The 19880-nt window shown below is 37.2% G+C and overlaps 1 protein-coding gene across 1 annotated transcript in view; it reads right to left on the reverse strand.

Moving 5' to 3' along the window:
- Positions 1-211: 211 nt before the first annotated feature.
- The window catches only part of LOC309801846 (E3 ubiquitin-protein ligase RLIM-like), a gene marked incomplete at both ends in the record, with an annotated part of 51698 nt that continues 32029 nt past the window's right edge, over positions 212-19880 (reverse strand). The window contains 2 exons of the mRNA XM_082616889.1: positions 212-1806; positions 3135-3378. Of these exons, the coding sequence (XP_082473015.1) occupies positions 212-1806; positions 3135-3378 (1839 nt within the window). The remainder of the gene's footprint in view (positions 1807-3134; positions 3379-19880) is intronic.

A 19880-nucleotide genomic window follows, 5' to 3' on the forward strand; every position in this document is an offset into this window, starting at 1 on the left:
GATCTATCTAGATTCATTATATCATATTAAGACATTTCTCCCATGGAATCAGGAACATCCCAACCCAGTGCACATGCTAAGTTTTTATTGAAATTCAGTGAACTGCTATGGTGTGAAATTAATTTTTATTGTCAGTCCCCTGCGTCGGCAGGCCGACTCTCAAGCCCTGCGCCACCAGGGAAGCCCTATAACACTTTATATAGCTGAGAATTCATCGATCAGGATTTTCACTCTCATTGGAATCCACTACTTGCCTACGACAAATCGGACACGTAGAGTTCTCAGAGAGCCAGCGATCAATGCAGTGAATGTGATATTCATGGGAGCAAGGTAGTATGCGAAGCTTGCTGTTTTCTGTGTACTCTGTAAGGCAAATGCTACAGGCTTTTAGTGCATCATTTTCACCAAAAGATCTTACAGCCAAGCTGTCAATCTGTGCTTTGGTGAGTCCTGTAGTTTGCAGATTATGGGAGGACCCAGAGTCACTTTCATCAGATATTATTAGGCTAATTTGTCTAACCCCTGGGCTGGTCTCTGATGATAAGTTTGTTTCTTCAATGCCTTCAAACATCAGTGAGCTAATTCCTGAATTTTCATCACTTGAGCTGGAACCAGAAATAGGACTAGAACTGGAACTAGACGTACAATTGGGGCTTGAATGCCAACTCAGTGTGGAACTTGAATGGGTATCATAGCTAGCATTTGAATCAGAACCAAATATACCACTACTACTACCATTAGGTGACTCTAGCCATTCCATGTTTTGACTTGGAGGTGAGACACTATGCTCTAAATTACTGTCACTGTCCATAAGGTTATTTGAGTTACTAAATTCTGTCATTGTCTGCCTTAACGTGCTCTGAGTTGGAACAGATGTTGTATCATTTAAGCTAGTATTTAACATTCTGCAAACAGGATTTCTAATGGTATTGACATAAGCTCTCACACCTGCCTGCTCAGAATGTGAATACATATGCCTCAGTCCTCGTTCACTTTCAGAAGTGACAGTGTTGTTTGGTGTCTCAGATGTTAACTGAGTTCTACTAGCTCTGCTGTCTCTCTGAGAATATGCTCCAGAATGAACTTGTCCTACTTCAAGATTGAAGGGTATGGTTGGATATATTTCCCTCATTCCCCGAGATTCACCACTGCTGGTTGTATCTGGAGAATTTTCTCCATGAACGGCATTCCTTGTTCTAGAAGTTTCAATAAGACCGCTATTTTGCAACTCAAATCCAGTCATTTGCTGTGTCAATATTTCTTGGTGCTCAGTTCTAGAAAATCTCGCATTCTCACTTAGCAGAGGCTGCTCAAAATTCTGAGAGGGTATACTATGATTAAGTCTTTGTACAATTTCCCTAAGTGAACGTGGAGGCGACCAACTTTCAATTCTTGCTCTGGTTCTCCGATACTCTGGACTCCTACTTCTTGCTCGTCTCTGACTTGTGGTAGGTGGGAATTCCATTAATGTTTCAGTTGTATCTTGTTCAGGCATAGATGGTCTTGTAAATATTGATTCAGATTGTGGACTTTCCACTTGCCTTTGGCTGTCTTCCATATTTTCTCTTCTGGGAAGTCTTGCAGATGCTACATATTCATTCTCTGGATTTGGACTCCCATTATCAAGGTTAGCATTTATTTCTAAACTGAATATGAACTGATCACTTTTAGGATTAATTTGGCTCTCTTCTCTCCAAGATTGGTTTTCTCTTTGTCCACTTGTCATATTTTCAGTTTGTCCAGAACAGTTAAGCCAGTCTATTAGAGAGTCACCACTAGACACGTCATCTGAAGAGTCTCCTCTGTCTGTTAACAAAAGAAATGGGGAGGGTGCATAAAAGAACTACCAAAATTAGAACCATCATAAAATAGCACTCTGAAACTTTGTTTCAAAAACAAAAAATGAGAACTTAAATACTCAGGTGTTTTCAACTGATTTCACATTTATAGAGTTAATATTTTATAAACTGCACTGTGTAGATTTATAAGTAAAGGTAGAAAAGTTTCGATTCCATCCAAAAAGAGTGAGCTAATCCTAGATAAACTTAGAGAATTTTTTAAAAAGGGAATCCGGAGGAAGTCTATGTTTCAGTATTTCATCATATACACAGCCCTGTGTACCACTGTCAGAGGAATGTCAAGAGACTTTTTTTTCTGTCCACTGTCAAAACACTAATGCAATTAAACAAGGTAAACACCAGTTTAAGGTACAATGCTAGTAGTTTAGTTCAATTTACATTATTGTCTAATTTTCATTAGTCTCCAACATGACTACTTGTAGGCTCTTCACTTATGTGCTTTTGATAATAGATAAGCTGTTTTAAAATATAAGGTTATTGCCCAAACATAAACAAGTTTTATAGGTTTAAAAGTGTTTGCATTTTGAATACTTCTTAATGTTACCAAGATTTTTAATTGACATTAAATTGAAGGTCAGATCAAATGAATAGACTGAACCTAGCATGGTACATATAAGACCATATTCAACAGCCAAAGTATTATAGTATCTTCTTCATTAGACAGCAAAATCCTCTACTTCACACTGGAAGGGAAGGCACCAGACCTGAGGTCCGAGCAGGGTTTCTCAGCCTTAGCACTATTGACATTTTGGTGCTGGACAATTCTTTGTTTTGGGGAGCTATCCTGTGCATTGTGGGATCTTTGGCAGCATCCCTGGCCTCTGCCCACTAGATGCTAGTAACACCCATGCCTCCCCTGTGACAACCAAAAATATCTCTAGCCATTGTCAAATGTCCCCAGGTGTTGAAGAAAGCACAATTGTCCCCAGTGGAGAATATTTCTGTTTGCTTTTTTTACATGTCTATGTAGAAAAAATAATTCAGGAAGTAGGAGGGACTTTCAGTTGAGGTCGAAAACCAAGAAAAATACAAATAGGCTACTTTGCACTGTTTCCCAATTAAAACAACCCAGATGTGAATCAGGAAAACAAACAAACAGACCTTGACATGCTCACCAAAAATCAAGTAAATGCCAGTTCTTTTTATGAGAAGTTACTTACCAAATTAATGTAAGTCACTTCTGTATAATTTACTATTTACTATTATGAAGTTACTATTTCCTATTATGAAGTTCCTTATTCATCCCATCCTATTCCCTCCAAAAGCAGAATATACCTGTATTTTCATCTGAGTCTTGTGGGGCGTTTTCTTTAATTAGCTGAAGTCTTCTCAGCAACTCTTCTTCCGTACTTTCACCTGGAATGCCTAGAAGATTGTTGTCTCTCATAAGTTCGTAATCTTCTTCACTCAGATTATTTACGAACCTGGAGAAATCTTCTTCCCGAACCAATCGGTCCGTTTGACTTATGTGTTGGGCCGAAACTCCATCTCCTTCCTCGTTGGAATCCGAGTTTTCCACCTTAATAAACAAGTGGAAAATTATCTGAAATTCACGACGTGGTGTTGAAATTCACCAATGGTCGTTTCGTTTTCTTCGCTTTCTACTTCCTGCCAGAGTGTCCGGTTCCGACTCAGTCGGATGACCCTCCGCACAGATTCCTCCCTTCTCCCTTCCCGACTCAGTTCTGTGGCCCCTGGTGACGCAACAGTTGGGAGCCGCCTCTAGCCCAGAACTTGCTAGACGTTGCCTAGGCACCCATTATCTTCCCCGCTGTTACCGAGTAGGGACTGGATTCAGGTTAGGTTTCATTTCATTCAAAACCAGCCAATGTTACTGAGGGTTTATAGTGTACCAAGCACCGTGCTTCACCTCGTTTCACCCACAGGAGCCTATTCTCAGGTTTTCAGGCTCTGATATGCTCTATTTATTCGTTACATTCCATATGACTGCCTTCTTCAAAATGCCATGCCAAAGTCAGCCTAGTTCAATGCAGCAATTCTCATTTTCAGGTGCCCAGGGACCTCCGCCTTTTCTCCTCATGAATTTCTCAAATCCTAGACTCTCACTAAGAAAGCCCACAATGTTTGATAATTTACCAGGGCCCTGGCTGAGTCTCTTTAGTGTGTCCTCTCCCTTTTAACTGTTAATGGCTTCATCTTGCATTATATGGTCCTTCAGTCTTGTTTCAAACAAACAAGAAACACCAAAACTTTGGCAGGCTTTTCTGCTCAGCCAGGGAATTCCTTCTCCACAAAAGCATCAGGTTCATTTTTGTCCTCCTTTCTCATAAATATTATAAATAGTACTTAAGCAAAACTAGCCAGAACATCACAGGAACTTTTAGGACAGATACATAATAGTTACTTTGTCTGCCACAGTGAGTACTGACTTTGCTGATTTTGTCGCATGTATCACTTGAAAGGCTTGGTGAAAATAAAATAACGCTCATTTGCAATGCTATCTGGAGGAGACCTCTAATTCACTCTCAGTACACAGCTTAGAAGTTGAAGGAGCTGTGTAAATTCACAGTTGTTGTTTTGTTCACGGTCCACAGCAGGCTTTCTTGTTTGTTCTCAAGGAGATGGAAGGATGGTAACTTTACTGGTGTGACAGTGAAGAATCTAAGTCTATGTCCTGCTTTTGACATTTGTTCCATGCCTTGTTTAACTTAAGCTAGAAAAATCAATCTTTCCCCTCTGAATCAAATCTCAGCAAGACTTTGGATGAGAACAGAATCCCCTAGACTACCCTGCCTCCTTTATGGACTTCTGAGTGTATTTGTTATCTTTTACTGAAGTTATTCTTTTCACAGGGGAACTCTGTTGTAAACTTGTTTGCTGTGCCTCAATCAAAACTAGCAGTATTATGAAAATTCAGCGTGATTTGTACTCTTGATGCAGGAAACCCTCACAATCGTTAGTGTTCTTGAGAGTGATTGATTCAGTTTAATTCAATTCAATCAATTCAAGTGTCAAGTATGTTTAGCATTTGTTAAATGTCAGTCATATTATCGGATATTAAGATACAAAGATGAGTATATTTAAGAATCTGTTGTCATTAGAGTATAACAAACAATTGAGCTACACAGAGGTAAAATTACAGTTTTGAGGAGAAAGTGATTTGAGTGAGAGAGAAAATCGGTTTCACTGCATTTGGGGTTTAAAGGATGAACAGGAGTTTTCTAAGTGAATGAAAGGGGGAAATATTTTCAAAAGTGAGAACAGCAACTGCTAACACTCATAAAACAACAAGGATAGTAGATTTTAATTACTAAAAAAAGACATTAGTTAAATTGGCAGAGCAAGGCCAAAAAATGGAGACCTTTATGACATGTTTAGAAGTTGGACTTTATCATTAGTGCAATGGAAAGATGTTGAAGTCTTTAGACAGTTGATGGTCAAATTTGCAATTTAGAAATAATATTGATAGTAGTGTTGAGGATGAATATGAAGGGCAACAGTTCAGATGGGAGGGTCAGAAATAGATAGAGGGCAGCCTTGGCTAGTGATGATAAGGATCTGAATCAGGGCAAAGGAATATGATTAAAATGAAGGACTTTAACAGATCTCTAGGCAGCAGAACTGATTAAACCTAGTAATATGTGGGAAAGTGGGAAAAGTGGGGAGGGGGAATATATGAGGGAAAGGCAGGGGTCAGGATTACTTCTGTATTTCTGTCTTCGCTTAGTGGACAGTGGTACCAATAAGAAGTAACACCTGATTCTGAAGTTGTATGGTTTAGCTTAAGAGGGAGGATGATTGCTTATGATTAGAATAGTATGCATGTTACCTGAAGATTCAGAAAGTCTTACAGTCATTCCAAATTTAGGTACAGAGGCACATGAACTAATAGCCCCGGATGTTTGGTGTTCCCTGTAGTTGGCTCTCAGTGTCAATTACTCTAGCTTCTTGAACTATTTGTTCCTGGTTATGTCCCAATTCTGGTGCAAGTAACAGGGTATAGGGATCATCATCCCAGAGACCTACTTATTGACCTTGATTATTTAAATAGAAGCCACCAATACAGCTGTGCTTTACACTTAGTTCTCTCATGTCTTGACTTTCCTTCTGAATATTGCAGTGTAGGTTCAGTAGTTTTTCCTCTGGATGGCAATATTGCTGCTTTGGCCTTTGTTCTATCCCTTGTCTTGATATCAGAAGTCTTCTGAAGATATTTTTTCTTCACTTCTCATTTCAGAGATGGGAGATGCATCAGGAAGTCCTGAGGTTGACTAGAGCATCACTCTAAGTTGAGTTGGAGGGGAAAAGGTTGAAGATGGACAGCTGCTTACTTTCAATCAGAGTCAAGCACTTAAAAATTTGGCCAATCCATTGTTTATGATGTGGTGAAAAAATGGGGTGTGTGTGAGCAGATTTGGCTGTTCTTTTATCCTGGTTGTAATAATGGAGTTTTGTAATCAAGAGTTTTCTTTTACTGACTCTGTCTAAGGAAGCTTCTGAACAGAATCTATGATTCAAAGGGAGACTGAAAATAAGCAAGAGATAGCATTCTCCCTGAATATGGGTAAAAGGAGTTCCGTGGCTTTAGAACTGTAAGAAATGATCAAGACATATATTCCAGATACCTATTGCAGTATAACAAACCAGTCCAAAACACAGTGGTAGATACAATAGAAACCATGCTGTTATAGTCAGGACTTTGTGAGCTAAGAATAAAGATAAAGAATACTGGGGATGGCTCATCTCTGCTCCATCATGACTGGGCCTCAGCTGTGGTGGCTTGAATGATTGGAGATAGATTAGACAACTTGACTGGTGTCATATGTCTGGGGCCTTGGTTCTGGCTAAGTTTTCTTTGAGTCACATCTTTTGGTGCTGAAATGTCCAACCAAGATGGCATCTTCATTCACAAATCTGGGGCTTGAGTTGGGCTGCACAGGCTGAAAAATTTGGGGCTGGCTTTCCCTGTGTCTCTGTCTTTCTCCATGAAATTTCTCGGTGTAGTTTTGGAGTCTTAGCCACCTGGATATCTCAAAATAGTTGAATTCTTACATAGTGAGTGGCTTTACCCAAAGTAAACATCTCAAGAGACTTGGCTGGAATCTGTAAGTCTTCCTATGACTTAACCTCATAAGTGCAAGAACACCTTTTCTCTTGCATTCTGTTGATTGAATAAGCCACTGGATCAACCCATATTGAAGAAGAGGGACACCACATTCTACCTTTCAATAGAGAGATAACAAAGATTTTATGGTTATATTTAATGTACTATAGCACATGATGAAAAAATCTTATAATGATGACTTTTCAGTTGAAGTGTAAATTAATCTCTCCCTCTGTTTTCTGAATTGCATTATTCTCTGGGTAAAAATAAAAAAAGGGAGGACATAAAATCTGAAGTTCTTTGCATTCAGCCTGATTTTAAAGATACCCAATTAAGGATCTTTTTATTATGTAATAGTTTTCCCACATCAGAGACCATTGGTAATATTAAGAGCTGTTTACTGAGCAACTGTAATTGCTAGACACTCTGCTTGTGTTTTACCTTATTTGATATCAAGCCCCATGCAAGATAGGTATTACTATTCTCAGAGATAAAGGCATGGAGGCTGATGCAAATTAAGTGATTTTCTCAAAGTTACAGTAATAGATAATATGTTTAGATTCCAACAAGGTCTATAGGATGACTCTCCCTGTTTCGCTCTACTCTGTTATGTTTAATGAAAACACAATATCAGACATCATTACACAAACGTAGTAAAATCTCAGTTAAATGAGATGCTTGAATCATGTTTGATCATTTTCGTGTGCCATTTCAATTCTGCTTTGGGGTTAGTCTAGAATATCTTCGTTTTAACTTAATAAAGAGTAATTTTAAATCAAGAAGTAAACATAATTAAAGCTTGATAAGATATTTCATATATTTATGTCTTTTTCTTTCCCACCAGAAGGATGGGTTAAAAGCTTGAAAGCACTGATGCAGAAAAATGAATCTAAATATGCATGTCTCATGGAATCTACTGGAATTGGTTCTTTGACACAAATACTTGTTTTGAATCTAAACACGAAATTCTTGTTAATTGAAATCACACCCTTTCCACTTACATAGGCTTGACACTAGGAATTAGTTTCATCTCTTCCTATGCTTACCTCTAATTATGGAAATAAAAACGTATTTATTTAGCAAGGTCTCATCCCTCTTATGATTTCCTTTCTTCCCGGTTCTGCTCGGATTTAGACTTTTGATAGCTTGTCTATTAGTGCCGTGTCAGTGGTTAGTTTGTTTCTATGCTTTCTCTAGTTTTGAGCCATTTTACACACTTTCTCTGAGGCATGCTCCAGGTCTGTTATTCACAAGCAAGTTAGTTCATATTTCCGCACATTTGTTTATTTGTAAACTCTTACATCCTAGATTATTGTAATAAATAAATAAACTTACATATACATAAATAATATTCTGTTTGTTACCTATATAGATATATTTAAAGATGAATTTTACGGTTACAAGGATGAAACGGATATCAGGTTTGTTTCTCAAAACAAATGGACACAGAGAACACAAAATGAATAAGCAACACAAAAGCTCACAATATATGAGCAAAAGCAAATTAAGCAGGCCTGCCGTATACAGATTCACAGGTTGTGCCCTCTAAAATTCCCAGGGGGCACCATTCATGTAAAGAAGAAAGTGAATGACACTCCTATAAATATGCAGCGCACCACCTGTACAACTGAACATGCAGACCCTGAAAATGAGCTTTAATGCTATCTTCTGCCTTCCTTCGACCCAGTAGGGAGAAGAGAAGAGGATAATGAACTCAGGGAGAGTAAATAGTTACTTTATTACTTGTTCTTCTCCAGGCCTAGAATTTTATATGCTCCTATTGAAGGGAGGTTGGTGATTTTGTTCAGTAGCCTGCAGACACAGGGAGGTGCACCGCCTCTTTCACCAAGTATTTACACCAGTAGGTGTAACCACAATGGCAGCGTGTGGTGTGGGTAAAAATGGTCACCTCACATCTCTGTCATGTCGACTCTCCCTTTTATGGTGCTAATTGGGTGTTGTAGTCGCTCTTATGGAGAGTCACTGAATGGTCAGTCTGGGTTGCCTATTCAAAGAAACTCACCACATTTTCAAATTACATTACAAAAAGGCCCCTACATTTCAGGCATACCATTTTGCTTAAACTCAAACTACTGTACTATAATCAAGTTGCCTCTCTTGCTTAAGTCTTAATATCCACAAACCTCAACAAATTCATTAGACAGTAGGTTGACCAAAGGGTGAAAGTTTTTTAAAAAGTAGCATTTGTATTGGGAGCAGAGTTTGGGTTTCCTTATGGTCGGATTTCCTGGGGCCTCTTTAATATTCAGGCTAAATTCAAGCTCTTATCCACACTATTAGAATGCATCCTCTATCTTCAAACACATTTGACAACTTATTGCATATAGAATAAAGTAAAATGTGTAGTAAGTCCTTACAAAAATCACTCTAGATTTGCCAACATTACTACATTTTCATCTTTCAAACTTCAGTTTAAATGTCACTTCCATGGAAAGGTCTTCCTGACCAGTTTATCTAAAATAAAATTGTGCATGTCATGCTCTGTCACAGACGCTTATCTCTTCCTCCAATAAACTGTATACTATAAGAATAGTGATCTTTATAGCTCAACCTGTGTTTTCCATCTATTCAGTTCCTTAAAGTAGATACTAAATGAATATGCGTTGGAGAGTGAAATAAGTAAAGTAAGGAAGAAAGGCCAGAGGGAGGAAGGGAGGAAGGAAGGGCCACTGGCAAAGATTCTCTCTCCGTCTTTTTTCATTCTGGCTGCTGTAACAAAATGCCACAGACTGGGTAGCTTATAAACAACAGAACTTTATTTTGTAATGTTATGGAGGCCTGAAGTCCAAGATCAAGATAGCAGCATGGTCTCATTCTGGTGAAAGCCCTCTTCCTGATTCATAGCCAGAACCTTCTTGCTGTGTCCTCACATGGTGGAAGGTGGCTAGTGAGCTCTCTGGAGCCTCTTTTAAAAGACATTGATCCCATTCATGAAGGAATTTGTGGAATCTAAAAAATACAACCAACAAGTGAATATAACGAGAAAGAAACAGACTTACAGATGTGGGGAACAAACTGGTGGTTACCTGTGGGGAGAGGGAAGGGGAGAGGGTAGGGGATTAAGAGGTACAAACTATTATGTATAAAATAAGCTACAAGGATATACTGTACAGCACAGGGACTATAGCTAATATTTTATGATAACTATAAATGGAGTATAACCTTTAAAAATTGCAAATGACTATATTGTACATCTGTAGCTTATATTGTATACCAACTATATTTCAATGAAAATAATAATAATAGTCACAAAAAATCTGAAATAAAAGGCATTAATCCCATTCATGAGGGTGCCACCCTCATGACCTAATCACCTTCCAAGGGCTCCACCTCCTAATACCACCAATTTGGGGGGTTAGGATTTCAACATATACATTTTGAGGGAACATAAATATTCAGACCATAGCACTCTTCTTTGACCAAACGTGAGTCAGCCTTCTCTGAGTCCTCTTTCTAACTAGTCCCTGACCTTAGGCTCTGTCCTTGGCCCATTTAGACTAGTATTAGCATGAATTCTGGTGGGTCAGTTTAGCAAAAATCCTCTACCCTTGATATATGATCAAACTCTTTATTCCTCACCCTTCATGTCTTATCACCCTAGCCTGACTACAGAAAAAAGTTCTGTCAAATTGATTTAGCCAGAATTCTCCTTACCCCTGATGTTTCCCCTTAGTAATTTTCTACTGACCCCCACCCTGCTCCTTGCCTTTATATCTCTACTTGTTCTTATTATATTAGGAGTTGAGCCCCGTCTCCCTCTCCTACTACACAGCCCCTCTGTAGTAGTCTCCCTGACTTATCCTTGCTACCTTTAACAAGTATCATGTATACTTGTTTTCTTCAATACCTTCAAGGCTTTCCCTACCTACATCTCTCTGCATATGCTGTCACTTTTTCCATGCCTTTGTCCACATTGTAATCTGTGCTTGTGATGCCCTACCCTTTATGCCCTAGTTCATATCGAACCTCTCTGCAATATCTGTACCCTTCTAGTCCTGTATTAAATACACTGCCCTTCAAGATGGCCTGTAAAACTCCTGTTTGCATAAATATTTGCCATTTTTCACCTTCCTGCTTCCTCTTAGACTCTTAAATAGAACAATGTGTGCACTTGCCTTCTACTAGATTGTAAACTGTAGTGATGCAAGAAGTAGGCATCATTATGTGCCCCTCTAATGCCTAACACCAAATGTTATGCACAGTTAGAAACTCAATAAATACCGGATTAGTTGAACTATGGTCCTACTATATAGTGAAAAATTCAAAGGCTATTGAATTGGATTCTGATCTCCCCCACTCATGAGCTGTGTGACATTGGGTAAGTTATTTAATCTCTCAGTTTTAGTTTCATTATTTGTAAAAGGCAATGATACCTAAATGGGTTGTGGTAAACTTTAGTGATATTCTATGTAAAATAAAGTAAATGTGATACTATATGTAAAGGTGTCTCCTGCTTAAGGTCAGGAATCCATTTGTAAAAATCAAGCAGTTTTTGGTAAAATGTAACCAGGAAAAAAATTCCTATTATTTTAATGGAAACCTTTAGTATGTTTTATATGTTAGCCCAACAACCCCAACAAATTTCCTGAAATGCAATGAAACAAAAGAAACAAAAAATTGTTATAATATAGATATTTAAAATCATCATATCCTAATCACCTAATAATTAATATGGTTTTAACAAACATTGCTTTGCAGTAACATGGCCTCTCTTAACCCCAGTAACATCAGAGTTGCACATCCTCTTCTGTGACACTTTGCAGGCTTTTCAAAATGTCTACACAGGAGTCTGAAGTTTTACCCAATGTATTTGGAAGGTAACTCAAGATTTTCTCCAACCACTGTGTTCTTATAAAAGTTACCTTGAGTTTGCAGTTGCAAATATGTTTTATTGCTGTATAATCACTGGCTGAAGAATATTTGATTGAGAACTAATTAAATTCTCTGTAGTGTAAGTATTAAAGCAAAGAGCTCTTCTAACAGGGAAGTAATAGGAGATATTTTGTGTGTTATATCTTCATATAGGTTTGCTAAACAGTGTTGTTATTAATAAATGTTATTTTCTAACTTCCTTCCATTATGAATCAAATTAATTCTAAACCCAAGATTTAATTTAGTCTTCATTTCTCAAATTCAGTTAAAACAATCATTTTTGGGGTTTTAAGAATTTAATTAAGTTATGCAAAAATATATCTAGGGGTTTATTTTATTTTTTAGTTTTAATTTAATTTAATTTTTTCCTTGAAGTATAGTTTATTTACAATATTTTATAAGTTTCTGGTGTACAGCAAATTGATCCAGTTATGTATGTATATATATATATACACATATATATACATATATATTCTTTTTCAGATTCTTTACCCTTATAGGTTATTACAAAATATTGAATATAGTTCCCTATGCTATACAGGAAGTCCTTGTTGGTTATCGATTTTATATGTAGTCGTGTTTATATGTTAATCCCAACCTCCTAATTTATCCCTCACCCCCTTCCCCTTTGCTAACCATAAGTTTGTTTTCTATGTCTGTGGGTCTTTTTCTGTTTCATATATAAGTTCATTTGTATAACTTTTTTTAGATTCCACATATAAGTGATATCGTATTATATTTGTCTTTCTGTGTCTGGCTTAGTTCACTTAGTATGATAGGTCCATACATGTTGCTGCAAATGGCAATATTTCATTCTTTTTTATGGCTGAGTAATATTCCATTGTGTGTATGTGTGTGTGTTTATGTGTATATATATATATAAATATATATATATAAATATATATAAATATAAATATATATATATATATATATATATATATATATATATATATATATATATATATATATATATATATATATATGAAACACATCTTCTTTATCCATTCATCTGTTGGTGGGCATTTAGGTTGCTTCCATGTCTTGGCTATTGTAAATAGTGCTACAGTGAACTTTGGGGTGCATGTATCTTTTCAAATTATGATTTTCTCCTAGGGCTTTATTGATAATGACATACACTCTAGCCCACCTACCTCACTTATATTTCCATATATCCTGAGTGAGTCAGTCTCTTTTTTTTTTGGCTTTTTAAGAAATCTGGATGCTTTCTAGATAATAGCTATCTCCATATGCACATCTGAACCATTTGCATGGCTTCTTTTAAGTTTATTATTAGGGAAGCTTAGAATAATTTCATAACAACATAGAAAGTGATTGTATACAAACTTTATTTTAACTGTGGACTACCCCAACTGCTACCCCAAATACTCATAGACTGAAAGGTCATCAGAGATGAGCTTGTCTTTGGGAATTGGAGCGTGGAAATTAGAGAAAGGAAGGAAATCACGGAACTACTTCAGCTGGAGATGAAAGAGTGGGTAAATGCCCTTTTCTTGGAAAAAAGATGAATTTCCTACTAGAGGAGAAATCTCTTAAAATATTCAGCTGCACCAGTGATTAACTCTGTTGCAAATTTATTTGCATTCGGCAGGTACTGCAGGGAACAACTAGTGTGTATGCCTTGGCATAGTAAAAAAAATTATGTAGACAGAAAGTATATTTCATTTATCTAGTTATTGAATAACCTGAAATATAGAGCAGTCGAATACTATTTGTAATTTGCATGAGTGTGTGTGTGTGTGAGAGTGAGCAAAGCTGTGTTTGACACTAACATCCATTTTTCCTGACTTAAGAACAATATTTTAATAGATAATTGTTGTTTAAAGAACTGATTGATGCCAGACAGGAAGCTCCCCTCATATTGATTATGTGTAAAAATGCCTAGGAGGGCTTGGGACTGACAGAAACCATCAGTAAACTTCAAAACTCAAACGAGAATTTAGTTGACAGCAGGGTGTTCAGTACAGAAAATAGTTTCAGCACTGACACTGTCTTCTAAGGATCAGTATCTATCCATCTGTATAACAGATATCTGTGTGAAAGACAGTGTGGTATGGTGGAATGAAAACTGAACTTGTAATTGGAATATGGGGATTAGGTTCCAGCTGAGTTCTTTCTCCTGGTGCTATCTTGGAGAGTTACACCTCTAAGAATAACATTCTTTGTTTTTAAACTATATGTCTAAGGATCTTTTGGGCTCTATATTTCTATGAAACTCTGATCCTATTTTATCATTGTAGGGGTACTGTGTGTTGGAAGATAGCTAGATAGATCAATGGATGCATGTATGGGTGGGTGGAAAGATAAGTGAGTACATACACACACATATACATATACATACATATGTATGCACAATATATACATATAAAAATATATACTTATATATATAGGACTATATATGTGTGTGTGTAACACCTACAGGTTATTTCCATGCATATGTGTCTACATAGAGTGACATCACAAATTCTGGCCATGGTTTTCCTTTTCATTGGCAAATATGACAATAAATCATCTATCATCTATTATTAAAGAGGTAAGACCTCTTAACAGCAAATGGGTCTTGAAAGAGATTTTAACATTGTGAAAGATACATTAAAATAATCCACAAATATTCATATGCATGTATTGTGAAAATGCTTCTTAGTGGATACAAATGTAAAAGTGAATAATAAAAGTATCATGAATTCTTTATTCTTCATCGATAAAGAATTCCAATATTGAAAATTTACTGGGCAGTACTAAATAAGTGAGTATCAGGAGTCTGATCTTGCCAAAATCATAACTTTAACTTTTGATGTATAGTATAAATACTATTAGCAAAAACATATTTTTCTAGCAATGACCTTAATAAAAATAAAGCTCCTGTAAATAACACACGTGAAATCTACATTTTACTCCATTAATCAACATGTTTAGGTTCATGGGACACTAAAGACCACAGTTATCAATATTACAGAGCATTTTATTAAGTATATATTATGACACCGTGAGTGGGTAGACATTTAGATCTGTAGTCTACACAGAATGAGTGCATTTCTGCGGCATAGTTGTCTTTAGTTGAGTGGAACAGGCCCATCGGTGAGAGATCACAAGTAATCAGCTATCTATATATACTTGGAAGTTTAGAAATAGTTGAGAGTTTATTTATTTATTTTACTTTAAATGTGTACAGTTTATTATATATCAATTACACCTCACTAAAGCTAAATAATTGAGTTTTCTTGGGATTAGAGACAATGTTTTGAGTTGGAGAGAGAATTATCTTAGAGAGTAAATGAAGAGTTGGGATAAATGATCATTTTCTCTGGAAGGAAAAGGGTTTATAATAGGAACCCCTAAGAAGGCATATTGAACTGGCCTTATTTAACATTTTTTTCAAGGGATCAAGATAAGAAGTACCATGGGAGAATTTCCAAATTTGTGCACAGAACTAAGTTCTTCCAGGTAATAAAAAATCATCAAAGTAGGATGAACAGGAGTTGAAATGAGCAGAGGAGCTCTAATGAGAGCAGGGAGAAACAGTTCAGGTAAAATCATTGAAAAACTTCTATGAGATGGAAGCCTCTGAGAACTGATTATCACTGCGGAAGAAAGCCTAAGGACTCCGTTGCCTGAAGGTTCAGTCTAAGATTACGACCAGGAAACCAACACTGACCAAATTTGTTGGACATTATCACAAAGGTTATTGGAAACAAAGTGAAAGGTATTGTCTTACCCTTGGACAAAATAGAAATTTGCTTGAACCTAGAAGTTCTTAGGAAGTTTTGATAAGTACACCTTAAAATACAGAGGGAAGCAAAAACCATCGAGGGAGAGGAGGAACTTCCGTTTGAGAATAGGCAGTTGGAAGAACTCCTCAGTCTGGAAGACACGATGTGGGAGGGAATCTGAATAGCTCATGTAACGTGTGTATAGATTATTCACTAAATCTTGAGTTAGCTCTTAAGATTGAGGAGAAGCAGCATTAGGGAAAAATAACGCAAGCTGTCCTCCACATCCTAAGACACGGTACCAACTGAGACTATAAATCTGCAGGTCCAGATTCATTCCCAGATGGTAGGCTGATGGGAAGCTGTTAGCCAGAGTTAGGGGGGTAGGGAGCAAATCCCCAACTTCAGATGCTGTAGAGGGTAACAATCTGCCTCTCTCATGCAGGGGGAGATGGAATTCTCAGCTCAATGCCTCAGGACTCCGGTCCATTATCATGGCTGTTCTAATCTGTTTCTGAAGTGGTCTTTTCTACAGCATTTAAAAAAGTGACTGCATTATCCTGAACATTTTTATCAAGTAACAAATCAGCTGATATAAATGCATAAAGTTGGCTGAAAGCAGGCCAGGATTTCAAAGCCCCTTCGGCATGTCTTGTTTGGGCACAGGTCATGGAGCCTAAGAGTTTATTTAGATGGGGAGTCTTAAAAAGCTGCAAATAAAAGTGACCATAAAATCATCAAAGTTTAAAGTTGGAAAAAGCCTCATTCTTTTTCAAATGTAAAAAAGCATTAACTGAGTCATTAAATGAGCTTTTAAAAAAGCCTCCTGGCAAGAGAGTGACAGATATACAACTTTAAACCCATGCCTCTGGGGCCAATGCTCTTTCTATCACAAAATGTTTCTCCCTAACATTTGATGAATCAGAACATACACACACAAACACACACACACATAACGTTAAGACCCAGGGTTCACTCTTCAACTTGCTTTCAACCATATGGAAACTTTATGGATTGAGTCTTTCAGATATTATTTCAGAGCAGATAAGCCAAACGCTATTTCTCTCACCTGGCTCCAAGCACTGTTCAGTCTTCTCCAACTGGGTATAATTATTCACTAGGGATCTCACCTATTGTTCAACACTCAAACTTGTGATGGCCATGCTGTGGACTCCATTGTCTTGAGAGGAAAGCTTACACACCAAAACATTTGGGTGGGTGAAAGGAACACAGGAGAGGAGACTAGAGGAAAGGTATCAGTGAATATGTAGTGAGTTGTTGCTTTTCTACCTTGATTATACCTGAATTTTTATTTATTTTTATTAACATGAGCTTGCACTACATGCTTGATGTATGACACACGCAGACTCCCTTAACTTAGAACATAATTGTGGCACATGTATCTCCAGCTACAAATATAGATACCAAAGAGCCTAAGGAGCTCTGAGAGTCATATACCTTCATTTATTTTTTTGAGTTTTTCTTTTTTTGTGAGAATTGAAGAGAAATAAAAGCTAAAAAAATATCCCTTATTCACCTGGCAATTTCTTTTCATCTTCCTTTTCTCAGGTAACATCTCCTCTAGGAATCCTCCCATACCCAGGAAAAGATAGTTTCTCCTGCTCTTTACAATCAAAACCCCCTGGGCAACCCTTTCTCATATCTTTTATAGCAGAGTGTTGAATTGTGGATTTACTTGTCTGAATCTTCTTTAACCTGTGAGAAAATTGAGTGCAGGGGCTGAATCTTCCAACAGTGTATCTTCCAGTGTCAAGCACAAAAGTGTCAACTAACATGTAGCTTTAAAAGAAAGTATCTTGTATATATTGTAAGTGTTCAGTATATTTGTACATCAAATACATGAAATAATCAAGGCTAAGAAATATGATAGGAAAAAATTAATGTTAAGGAGGATTTATAAATGAGTAGAAAGGGGATTTTAGGGAAGAAATCATGATTTAAGATTATTAGTTTTTTTAACCTGGTATATGTTGAGGATTGCTATAGAAGAAAAGGCAGTTCAGTACTTTGAAAATGTGTGAAGTCTATATTCATTAGTTCATCAGCTAAAATAAGGTGGTATGCCCATAGCTGCTCATCTTTCAAATTTTTTCATAAATGTCAACTTGTTGAGAATATTTTTGAAACTAATTTTTCTTTACCTTTTAAATTCTCTTGGAATTAAACGTGGTGATTTACCACTAAGACCTTCAAGATGTATTAATTTATTTAGGCCACCGTAATAAATTTCAGAGAGAGTCTTTGTACAGAGATGCATTTTAAAAAACACAGTTAATCACCCAAAAGTAATTTATAAAGGAATTCAAATTGTAGCCATTACTCATTTAAAAAAAGGTGAAAGGAATTAAATTCATAAAAAGTTGAACATTCTTAAATCTTCATCCCCCTACTCAATTTTCTTGTACTTCAGTGCTGCAGAATCTCTAATACAGAAATCCTCAATTATATCCAGCACTTTTTGGCTTTTCCCTTTTCTTTACAAAACCTCCATTCTTTTCTTTTTCTTTTTTTTAAACATCTTTATTGGAGTATAATTACAATACAATTGTGTGTTAGTTTCTGCTGTATAACAAAGTGAATCAGCTATATGTATACATATATCTCCATATCCCCTCCCTCTTGCATTTCCCTCCCACCCTCCCTATTCCACCCCTCTAGGTGGTCACAAAGCACCCAGCTGATCTCCCTGTGCTATGCGGCTGCTTCCCACTAGCTCTCTATTTTTTTATATTTGGTAGTGTATATATGTCCATGCTACTCTCTCACATCGTCCCAGCCTTCCCCCTTCCTTGTGTCCTCAAGTCCATTCTCTATGTCTTTGTGTTTATTCCTGTCCTGCTCCTAGGTTCATCAGAACCTTTTTTTTCTTTAGATTCCATGTATATTTGTTAGCATACAGTATTTGTTTTTCTCTTTCTGACTTACTTCACTCTGTATGACAGACTCTAGGTCCATCCACCTCACTACAAATAACTCAATTTCGTTTCATTTTATGGCTGAGTAATATTTCATTGTATATATGTGCCACACCTTCTTTATCCATTCATCTGTTGATGGACATTTAGGTTGCTTCCATGTCCTGGCTATTGTAAATACAGCTGCAATGAACATTGTGGTCCATGACTCTTTTTGAATTATGGCTTTCTCAGTGTATATGCCCAGTAGTGAGATTGCTGGGTCGTATGGTAATTCTATTTTTAGTTTTTTAAGGAACCTCCATACTGTTCTCCATAGTGGCTATACCAATTTACAGTCCCACCAACAGTGTAGGAGGATTCCCTTTTCTCCACACCCTCTCCAGCATTTATTGTCTGTAGATTTTTTGATGATGGCCATTCTGACCGGTGTGAGGTGATACCTCACTGTGGTTTTGATTTGCATTTCTCTAATGATTAGTGATGCTGAGCATCCTTTCATGTGTTTGTTGGCAATCTGTATGTCTTCTTTGGACAAATGTCTATTTAGGTCTTCTGCCCATTTTTGGATTGGGTTGTTTGTTTGTTTGATATTGAGCTGCGTGAGCTACTTGCAAATTTTGGAGATGAATCCTTTGTCAGTTGCTTCACTTGCAAATATTTTCTCCCATTCTGAGGGTTGTCTTTTCGTCTTGTTTATGGTTCCCATTGCTGTGCAAAAGCCCCATAGCAGTACTGTGAGTGTCACTGAAGCAAACTTGAGTCCACTTATCCACATGCAGTAAACCCAATCTACTGACACTGGGTTGTGGTGAAAGAAAGTGACGTTTTTATTGTAAGGCGCCATACAAAGAGTCCGGGACAGCTAGTACCCAAAAAGCCTCATTTTCCTGATGGGTTTCAGCAAAGTGTTTCTAAAGGCAAGGTGAGGGAGGGGAGTCCCAAGGTATGTGATCAGCTTGTGCACAGCTCTCTGTTTGGTTGATGGTGAGGTTACAGGACAGTGTCCCAGGGGTTAAGGTCATCAATTCTTTGGCTCCAGTAGGCCTGGGGGCTATGTGCTCATGGTCATTAAGTAGTTAACCTTCCATTTGGTGGGGGTTTTAGCATCTGTAAAGCAGGAAATGTGCATCAAATACTGTTATCTATGCACTTCAGAGAGGAGCTGAAGTAGAGGATATGGGGGAGGGGTCTATCCTAGGAAGGCCTCATAGGGTCCTCCTCTGTTACATGAGCCCTGATGTTCTTTCCAAAATCCTCTTAAAGTTGAGGACAGACAGATTCGGTTTCCATTTTTTGCTACCTAAAGCATCCTAACTTATACACTTGGCATAAAAATACTCTACTAATTTGGTACCTGCTCAGAGGTCTTGCTCAGGGCTGTACAGAACTCCAGCAT

The sequence above is a fragment of the Mesoplodon mirus genome, assembly GCF_964341445.2.
Source record: "Mesoplodon mirus genome assembly, chromosome: 1".
In the NCBI taxonomy this organism is placed as follows: domain Eukaryota; kingdom Metazoa; phylum Chordata; class Mammalia; order Artiodactyla; family Ziphiidae; genus Mesoplodon; species Mesoplodon mirus.